The sequence below is a fragment of the Pteropus vampyrus genome, unplaced genomic scaffold (genome assembly GCF_000151845.1).
Source record: "Pteropus vampyrus isolate Shadow unplaced genomic scaffold, Pvam_2.0 Scaffold170, whole genome shotgun sequence".
Taxonomy (NCBI): Eukaryota; Metazoa; Chordata; class Mammalia; order Chiroptera; family Pteropodidae; genus Pteropus; species Pteropus vampyrus.
The window spans coordinates 3,546,346-3,558,123 of record NW_011888951.1 but is presented as its reverse complement, the minus strand read 5'-3'; the positions used below and the strand labels follow the sequence as shown (position 1 = coordinate 3,558,123).

Here is an 11,778-nt window from a genome sequence, read left to right as displayed (position 1 = left end):
ACAAAAAAGCCAGACACAGAAGAGTAGATACTATATGATTCCATTTATGTGAAAATTTAGAACAGGCTACTGTGTAATGACAATGTTATTTTCTGAGGCTGGAGTTTGCAAGGTCAGGATTTATTGGAAGAGGCACGGTGGAACTCTTTGGGGTGATGGGTGATAGTGGTTACACAGCTATATAAATTTGTTTAATTGAAGTGTATACTTAAAATGGGAATTGATTTTTAAAAATAAGGTGGTCTTTCCTCATTAAAAAAAAAAATTTATTTCTACTTTCTCTTAAAAGTTGGAAGATCCTTTTCAATCCAGTCTTAATTCCTGCATAATAATCATGAGTTGGAGCTGAGTAACAACTGCCGTTTAAAGAGAGCATGAATTCTCCAGTTTGCCGTAATTCCTACCACTCCTCTGTTGTTTCACATTCAACCCTCTTCACTTGTTTATGTTACTGCCTAGTTCCTGTTGGCACTTGAGGTTTCTGACCCCGCATCATACACTATACTTTTGTCACACTGGGCTACACATGGCTTTTCACAGAGATGTTGTACTTTTCTATAACTATAGCTTTCCCAGGAGACCTTCTGTCTTTTTTTCCCTATCTGTAAAGTCCCATTTCAAATCCTACCAATCTTAGGTAGAAAGTAGAAACTCTATCATAAGCTAGTTATGAAATCTGATAAGGACATTTATCATTTAGTAGATGGGCCTGGCTTCAGGTAATTGATTTGGATTGACATACAGACAGGCCACTCTCCACACAGGTCCTTTTGGGTTTCAGGAAGAAGAGACCCCCCCCACCCCCGCACCGTCTTTTCCCCAAAACAGGGGAGGATTGTTTTTTTAGGCAAAGGCGAATATGAGTTTATTGGTAAGATTAAATGAAGAACTTGGAGAGGGCCAGGTGCTCAGTGAGCTCTCAATTAGAACTCATTTGAAGCACCTTCCACATGCTTAGAACCTTTATTTGGAATGGAGTATATACATTTGCTAAAAAATTTTTTTCATTATTCTCTTAAAGTTACAGAAGAATTGTCTTCTCTCCTTAACCAATTCCAGGATTCTTGTGGATGTTCCATTTGACAGGCAAGTATAAAACTTGGTCATTTGACTTTGGGTTATTGACCAGTGTTACTCTGAGCATTGTTAACTTTTGGGTTATTAGTTTAGCAAGGGTGTGATTAAGGCTGGGATAGGTTTTTGGGGAGAATGTTCTTTTGAGCCTCTTCTGCAGAGGTGGTTATAACTACCCTACCTGCAAGTGTTGACTCCCAAAATGTGATTCCAGTTAAAGATAGTGAGTGGTAAGAACATGCCCCCCAGAAAGTCAAACATATTTTGATTCAAGTTCTCACTCTTTCATTATGTTTGTGCATAAGTTTCTTCCTTTGTAAAATAGTGACTTCTTATGAGGATTAGATATGGCGATGTTTGTAAAGTACTTATCACAGTGCCTAGCTTAAGAAGTACAGGCCCTTCTAAATATTAGTCGTTCTTTTTGTTGTTATTTTATTGATAATAATTTTTTAAAAATTCTCATCCTGGATTCCAGAGGGATTCCTCTTGAAGACTTTGTAATCTCCCAGATTAATGAGTTCAAAAACATTTGTAAAAGTTGCTGCCAACAGCAGGAAAATTAAGTACAAACCCACATGAACAAAGCGTGTGATTTGTGGGTGCTGGGTTTTAGGCTAAGCCATTCTCAAATTTAATTGAAATATGTACTTAAAATGGGAGTTGACTTTTAAAAATACAATAGGAAAAGTGGTCCTCCTCATTTTAAAACCTACCTCTATTTCTACCTTCTCTTGAAGAGTTGGAAGTTCTTTCTCCACTCAGTCTTCATTCCCATATGGCAATCATCAGTTGGAGCTGAGTAACAACTGCCCCTATAAAAGGGCATGAATTCTCTCTAGCTAATTGATTTGTTTGCTGTGGCATTTTAACACTATCTACATAAATTCAGATTATAGGTTACTGCCTCACAGGCAATAATTTGTAATTTGAATTACAAATTAGTAATTACATAGTAGAAACTAAATGCTAAAAAATAAGTCTTTCTTAAATCTTCCCATCTTTCTTTGAATCCTGTGCGTTTTGCTCACATTTGCATAGTCTCCTCTTCCTCTGGATCTCTTCTTTTTGCCAAATGCTCTTGATTTTCATATCCGAGGCTTTAGAAGTTCAAAACTACCTTTGTTACAGGATTCGTTGAGGGAGGCTAAGTGATTTCTTCTCTCCTCATATACAGTTTTACAAACTTTATTGTGAGAAAAATACTACTTTTCAGGTTTGATGCTGCCAAATTTGTTATGAGATGGCTCTGTAAGCATGAAAACCCCAAGATGCAAACAATGGCAGTGAGCATCACCTCTATTCTAGCCTTGCAGGTATGTGATTGCTAAAGGCAAGGTCTCTCTAGTCTTGATGGAGCTTTGATGGAAATCTAATATTTCACTTTCAACTTTTTGTTTGCCCATAGCTCTCACCTGAGCAAACTGCACAACTTAAAGAAGAGCTCTTCATGGCAGTTAAGGTAGGTTGATTGTCACTTATATAACTTTTTTTCCCCAATAAAAGTAATTTATAAACACAATTTTAAAAATTAAATAATTCTAAAAGGCCTATAAAATTAAAAATCGGTAAGACCTGCTCCTCAGAAGAAATTACCATCTACTAAATAAAATATTTTTTGGAATTTCTTGATTTATCAGTTTTAGATGTTACCTAGTGATTCTCTTGCTATGGTAAATAAAAACTTAGCTCTCATACATATATCTCTGCAAATTACCTCCTTCCCTCATCCCCAGCAAACATCACAATTTTAATAAATTGATAATGAGGGTTTACATTATGATTATGCTAACATTACTTACTACAAAATGTACATCATTGTTTTATTTTGTACCTCTCTTATTTTATGATGAGGCTTGAGCCTTTTTTTTTTTTTTTTTTAAGAATTGTGTTTCCTGAGACTTGTCTATTCATGGCTTTTGTATGTTTTTCTTTTGGGTTGCTGCTTTTTTTTCTGATACGTAAGATTACTTTATATATTAGGAATATAAACCTTTGACTCTCGGATGAGATGCATGTATTTTTCTCCAGTTGACTCTTTGTTTTTACTTTATTTATGACATGTTTTGCCATGTAATAACTTTTTTTTACTTTTAATGTGGTTGAATTTTTTTTTAATGCCTCTGTGATTGATAGAACACTTTGATTATTTTTAAAAAATAACTAATTTTTTTTTAATCTATGGTTTTTTTCTTTTATTATGTAAATATTTGATTTACTTGGATTTTTTTTTGAGATGTAGAGGTCTGTTTTTCTTCTCAATGTCTTCGCAGTTGTCTCTGATAATTTATTGAATAATATATCTTTTTTCCACTGTTATGCAGTGCCATCTTTATAATATATTAAATTCTCATGTATATTGGCATCTATTTCTGGACTTTACCCTCTTTTGTTAATTTGTATGTCTATTTACATGTTGGTGTCACATTTTTTATTTTCTAGCTTTATAAATCCTGATAGTTAAGATCTTTCCTTGGGTTTCTTTCAGTTATTTTTACCTGTTTTATATGTGAATACTAGAATTGGTTTGTCTAGTTCTAAAAAAGCCCTGTTTTTGGGGGGATTGTGTCAAATTTATAGATCGACTTAGAAGAATTGACATCTCTGTGATACTGATTCTTCCTGAGAGCAGTGTATGTTATTCCATTTATTCAATCTTTCATGTCTCCCTGAAATATGTGGATGTTTTTTTCATATTGATAGTGTACACTTATTTATTCCTAAGGCTTTTACCTTTTGCATTGTCGTTACAAGTAGTATCTTGTGAGTATTTGGTATCTAGCCAGTAGGTTTGGGGGATAAAAATCAACAGTGATTTTGGATGTTTTGATTTCTGAGATGTTTGAGATGTCAAATAGGCAGTTTGATATATGGAGCGCAGCTCAGAGATGTGGACAGGGCTAGAGAAATAATTTGAGTCATCAGATCTGAAATGGGATGAAATCAACCTAGAAATTGTGGAGTGTGTATAGGGAAAAGAAAAGGGTTGAAATAGTAAGAGAAAAAGAAAAGGAAGAGAAGGAGAAGCCAGAAAAGGATATAAAAAAAGAGCATCTAAAACAAGTCAGAAAACCAGGAGAGAGTGGTGTCTTAGAATCCAAGCGAATTACTTCAAGAAAAATTGGGCAGACATATCTGGTGCTATTGAGTGGATGAGCGAGATAAGGACAGAGAGTTGACCGTTGAATTTGACAAGATGAAACTCATTAGTCATCTTAGTGAAGTAGTGGGACAAAATCTTACTGGAGCACAATGTGAGCAAATGGTGGGTGACAACTTTTGATATCTTTCAATGAGAAAACAGAAAAATCGAAATCCTATATGGGGCTGGTAGGTTTGTTTTTCCATGATGGATTACATTAAGATGTATTTTATGCTCATGAGAATAATTTTGAAAAGAGAAAAAATTGATGGCATAGACAAGACAGAGGGAAATAATTTTGGTGCCAAATCTTTGTGTGTGTACAGGAATTATATAGAGAGCAGAAGTAAAGATGTTGGCTTTAGATTGGAGCAGAAAGGAAGGCAGAGTACATTGATGCATGTACAAGTAGGTTGGTAGATTTTAAGAAGAATAGCTATAGTTCTCAGTGAAAAATTAGATAAAGTGGTCAAATGAGAGGAGTAAAAAGATGGCAGTTAAAGTTGAGAGAAAATTATGAATTAGTCTTTAGAGCAAATTCATTGAGAAATGTAGTAGGATTGCCAGGTACAGTTGAATACCCTTTTGAAGTTTTTTTTTTGGTAGGTGAAAGGAGACTCAAGTCTTTTTCAATATTCAGCTGTTTGGCAGTGGGGCATGAAGTAGGGTTTAACTAAGGAGTTTTGCCAAGATACTGATACAGAGAACAAGTACTAAAAGTAAATGAAGGGAAGAATAGCACTGTAGTTGTTGGAGACACAGTTTTAGGAAGTACCAAAAGTTCAGGCTTTAGATGAAAACAAACCAGGTTTTCAGCCACTAGCCGTAAGACCTTAGATAATTTACTTATCTCCTCTGTGCCTCACATTCTTCATCTGAAAAACCTGCATCATCTGAATAATGGGTGTTTGCATAGGAGTAATATTTCAGTTATTTTGAGTATTATTAAGATAAAAATATGTAAAGCATCTAACCATGGGCGTGGCCACAGTTGTTTTGAGGGTAAGCCTCACTTCCCCTTCTCCCCCTCTGGCCTTGCTGCCATTCACTCTGTTGGCCATCTAGATGATGGCTGCCAGTGGTATGTGCTATCTTTGTATTCTCTTGGCTCTCACAGCTTTATTTTTGTGATGAACTCTCTTGATACATTCTCTCCTGGTTGGGTAAAATATTTGAGATGATCTCATTCCTTCTGAAAACAGACATTCTGATTTGTTGAGTGTCGTTATACTTTGTCTTCTTATTAGCTGGTTATGTGAAAAGGGCTGTCTATTTCCTCTCACATGACAGTCTGATATGCTTGAAAGAAAGCGTAAATACTAGGCTTAACTTGTCTAGAAATATTCTGATCTGAAATGGTATGCTGGAATCTATAAAGAGAGCCAGTGATTTCTTCAAACTGTTAGGGCATATGGTTATAATATTAGTGTTACTCTCTAGCCATACTGACCTACTCAGCGGCCTAGTACAGCAAACTTTTTCTTTGTCTGGCATATTCTTTTCCCCACCACCACCTTATCCACTTTCCGTATGTCCCCATTCCTTGCTTGGCTGGATTATCCTCTGTCTTCTGTCCAGTTTATATATTATTTTTGTGTGGATGCTTCCCTCTTCCACCTTTTCTAAAGTAAATTCTTAGGCTTTTATGTGTTTCCTTCAGAGCATTTACTAAAACTTAAAAAATATTTTATTTAGCTGAGAAAAACCATCTAAATTTTGATCTCTCTTACCCGAATAAGTGCCTGACTTCCAGAAGGTACTGACTAGATAGTCTCAATAAATGAATAATGGAATAGCTGATATGCTCTTGACTATGTGATTTATTAACAAGCAGCAAGAATTAGATTAAGTGTTCATTAAACTGTAATTTTTTCCCCATTTAATCTTTATAAAAATCCTAGGAGGTAAGTGTAACTCATTTTATAGGGAGAAGTGGATCACAAAGCTTTTAAGTGGTAGAACTTGGGTTTAGAACCCAGGTTTTATTTATTTTTTATTTATTTTTTTAAAACTTTTCTTAACTATTGCTTTCCTTATCCTGGAATTGAGTTAGTCATTATAGCCTCTAACTCCCTGTCTGTTTGCTTTTTAGGAACTTCTAGCAATAGTAAAACAAAAGACTACCGAGAATTTAGATGATGTCACCCTCTTGTTTACTTTGAAAGCACTTTGGAATCTTACAGATGAGTCTCCAGCTGCCTGCAAGCACTTTATTGAAAATCAAGGATTGGCAATCTTCATCCAAGTCTTGGAGGTGGGAAGACGGGATTAATTTTACATGTCAAGTTCTTTTCTTCATGATAAAGTAACCTGTGCTTTCTTTTGACAGACTTTTTCAGAGTCAGCAATACAAAGCAAAGTACTTGGCCTTTTGGTAAGGTGAATTGTTTTGAGTTAATTATAATTACTTTAAAAAAATAGGAAAGTAACACTTATGTAGTACCTACTATATATGCTAGGCACTTTTGTAAGCAATTGACATGTATTGACTCATTTAATCTTCACATCATCCCTATAAAATAAATACCATTATATATCAGTCATCTATTTCTGTGAACAGACTACAGCTTAAAACATCTGCCTTTTGATTTACTTATGAATCTGTGGGTCAGCAGTTTGAACTCAGCTCAGTTGTACAGTTATTCTGGTCTCTTGTGGAGTTACTCCTATAGCTATAGTCATCTGGTGGCTCAGTGAGGGCTAGGTGCTGTAATATAAGATGGCCTAACACATCTTACAGTTGGAGTAGGTTATTAGCTGGGCCTTGTGTCTCCCTAGATTTCATCATTTGGCAGTTTCAGGAGCAATAAAAGGCAAGGCCCACTGCACAAGCACTTCCTAAACCTCTGTTTATGTCACATTTTCTAATGTTTCATTGGCCAAAGCAAGTTACATGCTTTGGGATGTTTTCCAACAACCACTTCTTCAACTGACACCATCTGGGTGTCCTGCAGTTCAGTTCAATTCAGTTCTGACACTAACAACCTGGAATTAATGTCAGATTCCACAAGTTAAAAGGCTCAGTCCACAAGACTACCTTCACTTTAGATGCCAGTCGTAAGTCCTTAGGCCACCTGCACTTCTGACTGACTATAAGTTGGGAGTTTCACAACCCCCTTAGGTAGATAATTTGTTAGAATGGCTCAGAATTCAGTAAGGCATTTTACTTGCTATTATCAATATATTATAAAGGATATAACTAAGAAACTGTCAAATGGAAGAGAAGAATAGGGCAAGGAAGGAGGAGTGCACATTGAGCTTCCATGCCGTCTTTGGGCACATCACTCTCTCAGAACCTTGATGTGTTCACCAACCCAGAAGTTCTCCAAACCCCATCATTTAAGAGTTTTTTTATGGAAGTTTCATCACATATTTATTAACTCATTATTAACTCAGTCTTCAGCCCAGAGTTTGCAGGTGGGGCTGAAAGTTCTGGGCTTCAAATTAATGTTTGATCTTTCTGGCATCCAGCCCCCATTTTGAAGATGCTCTTATCATTCCTATCACTTGGGAAATTCGAAGAGATTTAAGAGCTGTGTCAGGAACTGGGGACAAGGACCAAATAGATATTTCTTATTATGCCCATGATTAAGCCCAGATTAGAGGAGGTGGCTCTCCCTTGATAGGAGGAGCAGCAAAGTCACATTGCTAAGGGGCGTATAGACAGGGATAGGAAAAATTGTGTTCTATACTCTACCACACATTGTTATCTACATTTTATAGAACTAGAATCTGAGCCACAAGAGTGCCATTTACCCTGTGTTACCTAGAGAGTAAGAGGAAGAATCAGAATTCAAACTCACGCAGTCTGGCTCTAGACCCTCTGATATTAACCTCTTTAATATACTTCCTCTTTAACAAGGCAATCCATTTTTTAGAAATTTCTTTGTTTATCATACTTTCTTAGGATGTTCATTATCGAGAATTTTTTTTGTTTCCTAAAGGTAAAGGTGAAGATTTGCAAAAAGCAATAAAGATGTACTCTGCAGTTTGTTGTGCCAGTGCTGTAGGGACACAGATACATGAAATATATCAAGCTGATGGTGCTTATAGCATTATGTTGGGGAGAGGATGTATGACATGTTTATAAATAGCCCTCTAAGATTGACTGTGGTAAGTGCTAGAAAAGAGGCACAAAGTCCAGTGGAAGCCTTTGAATTCTAGATCACAAACTCTTTGAAAGCAGGAACTCTTGTCTTTTCTTTTGTGTCTCTAGCACATACAGGACTTGGAACAGAGTAGATGCGAAAGGTTTCACAGAGAGGAAGACATGATTAATATTGGAAATCTGGAAGATAGAGAAAAGTAGAAGGGACAAAGAAAGCAGTAGGGAACAAAGGTCATTTTTGGCTAGGGAAAATGAAAAATATAATCATGTGAGAGACACTGTAATACAGACTAGTGGGAATTTTGGGAGAAGATAGGAAGAAGAAAAGCAATGGGAAATCAGTCCAGAAAGGTGGATTGAATCTTCTTCTGTACAGTACTAGGTATCCTACTACTAGCTGACCTAAGAGATCTTTTACTCCTTATCTTTCTGAGAGCCTCTCAAAATACTATCTTCTGAGGTTGTCTCTTTTCCTTCCTTTTTCTGAGGGACGAATACCCATAATCTCCTATAGCTCCTATCTTCTCAACGTTTTGTTCCATAGACTCTTGGAAAGAAAAAACTAATATAAAAGTAGCCTCTGCCAAGTTTACAAGAGAAATCTTGGGGTTCAACCAAGGTGTCTCTCTCAGTTACATTAAGGATGTTATCTAGCATCTTGACTCTTGTTTGGAGCTACCATCTGTGACACTTGCTGTTGAAATTATGCTAATGACAAGAAGGGTAGAACTGTAGAACTGGTCTTGGGAAAAACTGGAGGAGGGTGGTATCTCAAAACAGCATAATTTTCTGCGTAGTGCCATATGGTATTTTCAACATACTAGTCTGTTGCCTCTACTTTTCTGAAAGCTGCTTCAGAAGGATTGGTAACTGCTATGTTCACTTAAACTTGTTTCACCTCTAAACCTTACTCTATGTAAATCCATCTTGCTAGCAGACACTCTAGAGAGATTCTTCCTCACTGGCTTTGAAGAAGCAAGCAGGCATGAAGTAAATGGTTGGAGAAGGGAGAAGCCTACATGACAAGGAACTATGGGCAGCTTCTAGGAGCTAAGGTGGCCTCCAGCAAGAAACTGAAACTCTTAGTCCTATAGCCACAAGGAAATGAATTCTGCCAGCAGCCTAAGTGAATTTGGAAATCAACTCCCCCACCTCAGTGGACCCTCCGTATGAGAGTTCAGCCCAGCTGGCACTTTGACTGTAGCCTTGTAAGACCCCAGATTAGAGGACTTAGCTAAGCCATGCCTAGGCTCTTGACCCACAGAAACCGTGAGAAAAATGTGTGTTGTTTTAAGCTGGGGAGTTTGTGGTAATTTGTTTACACAGCATAGAAAATTAATACAATATATAAAATAAAGAAAAATGCTACCCACCCTTCATTGTTGCTGTTAAACTTCAAGCTAATATAATACTTAATGGCCCCCAGGAACATTAAGTATTTGAGTCAGGCCTGGATTTACATTCTAGTTAACCAGGTATTAGCAAGGTGAACCCGACAAGTTAGTTTTGATGAGTGTCAGATTTCTTTGTATGACTATTTTAAAGATGAAGTGAGATAGGTAGATAAAAAGAAGTTTTATATATCTAGTACAGTGCCTGGCACTTAGTAAGTGCTTACTCAGTGTTTTTTTTTTTTTTTTTTATCTTTTTATTACTGATCATCATCATCATCAAGGGATGGGATTGTGATGTTAGGCTAAATTAAGAGAGAGGCAGATGGGACTGAGTGTTCTGAATATATCAGAGCTAAGCACTAGGAGAGACAGTGTAAACAGTTCCTGATTCTCCCCTCCTTCCCTGTCCCTGATATTCTCTGCTCCATCTGACCTGTAGAACAACATAGCCGAAGTCAGAGAACTCTCTTCCAAGCTGGTGACCGAAGATGTGGTGAAGCATATCAGCATTTTGCTCCATAGCAAAGAAATGGAAGTCAGCTATTTTGCTGCAGGCATCATAGCCCACCTGACATCTGACAAACAGCCTTGGATATCTTGTGACCTTCAGAGAAGTGTTCTTCTCCAGGACCTGGTACAAAATCCTGAGTGATTTCTTTTTGCAGAAAACTTATTTTTCTAGATTACAAGAGTTTTAGAAATATATGTTCATTGTAGAAAATGGGAAACAAAAATATAAAGTATTATAAATTACCCATATCCCCCAAAGCTAACTTCTGTTAACCTCTATTTTGTCGCATTTCTTCTGGTATTTTTCTTTTATTAAAAAGTTATACATGCAGGCAAGTGTGTATGGCTTATTCCAATTCTCTTTCCCACTTTCAGCTCTTTTTAATGCTATTTCTTTTTGTATTCACCTCCTTGTCTCTGAATAATATATGTAGCTCCTTCTTGACTATGCAGTTTTAGGCATGATCTATTAATTTTCCCACTCCGGAAATTGAAGGTTGTTTTTCTCACTCTCCCTATACACACCCTTCCTTATACCCTAAGTATAAATCTCCTTTTGGTACATTTAAACATATTCTATTTACTTTAGCTTCTCAGAGACTTATTTCCCAGAGCCTTCTGTCTTTCTTTCATCTGGTCTGCTTTTTTTGTATATCTGCTGTACTGTTATCAGTATTAAAGGGTATTCCTTTAATATAGTCCTGGGGATTTTTTTACTTGTATTGGTTTTTCTGTTTCCTGGATTGCATGCCTTCCTGTTTTTTGATGTACTCCCTCATTTTGCTAGATCATATCCTCCAGTAGCTTCCTAAAAGAGATGCATGAAAGAGAAAATTTGAAACCATATCCATTTGAAAAGATCTTCACATTTTAGTTGATCAAATGGCTGAATATAGAATTTTAGTTTTGAAATATTTTCCCTTCAGAATTTTTAAGTCATTGCTTTGTTGTCTTTTGTGTCTCAGTATCACTGTTTGGAAGTCCCATGCCATTTTTCTTTGGAAGTTTTAAGATCTTTCTTTGGTCTCAGTGTTTGGAAATAACAGTGATGTGTCTTGATATGGATATATTTTCATCTGTTATGTTTGGCTACTTATAACTCTGGAAGCTTGTTTCCTTCAGTTCTGGGAAATTTCTCCCTCCCTCTCTATCCCCTTCCTTATCTGGGGATGTCGGCCCTACAGAGTCATCTTTTTTATTTTTATTTTTTTTAATTTTCGTTTTCTTTTTCTTTTTTTTTTTTAGTTTTCAATTAGTTGACATTCAGTATTTAATTTATATTAGTTTCAGGTGAACAACATAGTGGTTAGACATTTATGTAATTTACGAAGTGGTTCCCCTGATTCCTCTAGTACCTACCTGGCTATACATAGTTATTACAATATTATTTATTGTATTCCCCATGCTATACTTCACATCCTCATGACTATTTTGTAACTGCTAATTCAAACTCTTCTTATCTATTTCCCTATTTGTCTTTTTAAAAAATCTTTTTCAACTTCCACTCTTTCTATTGGATTTTGCATTTCTGCTACTATAATTTCAGTTTC

General features: G+C 36.2%; 1 protein-coding gene across 1 annotated transcript in view; it reads left to right on the top strand.

Moving 5' to 3' along the window:
* ZYG11A (zyg-11 family member A, cell cycle regulator) overlaps positions 1 to 11,778 on the top strand; it is a 66,915-nt gene that overhangs the window by 42,631 nt on the left and 12,506 nt on the right. The window contains exons 6-11 of the mRNA XM_011370476.1: positions 1,022 to 1,086; positions 2,291 to 2,390; positions 2,483 to 2,536; positions 6,309 to 6,470; positions 6,546 to 6,590; positions 10,158 to 10,352. Coding sequence (XP_011368778.1) covers positions 1,022 to 1,086; positions 2,291 to 2,390; positions 2,483 to 2,536; positions 6,309 to 6,470; positions 6,546 to 6,590; positions 10,158 to 10,352 — 621 coding nt within the window. The remainder of the gene's footprint in view (positions 1 to 1,021; positions 1,087 to 2,290; positions 2,391 to 2,482; positions 2,537 to 6,308; positions 6,471 to 6,545; positions 6,591 to 10,157; positions 10,353 to 11,778) is intronic.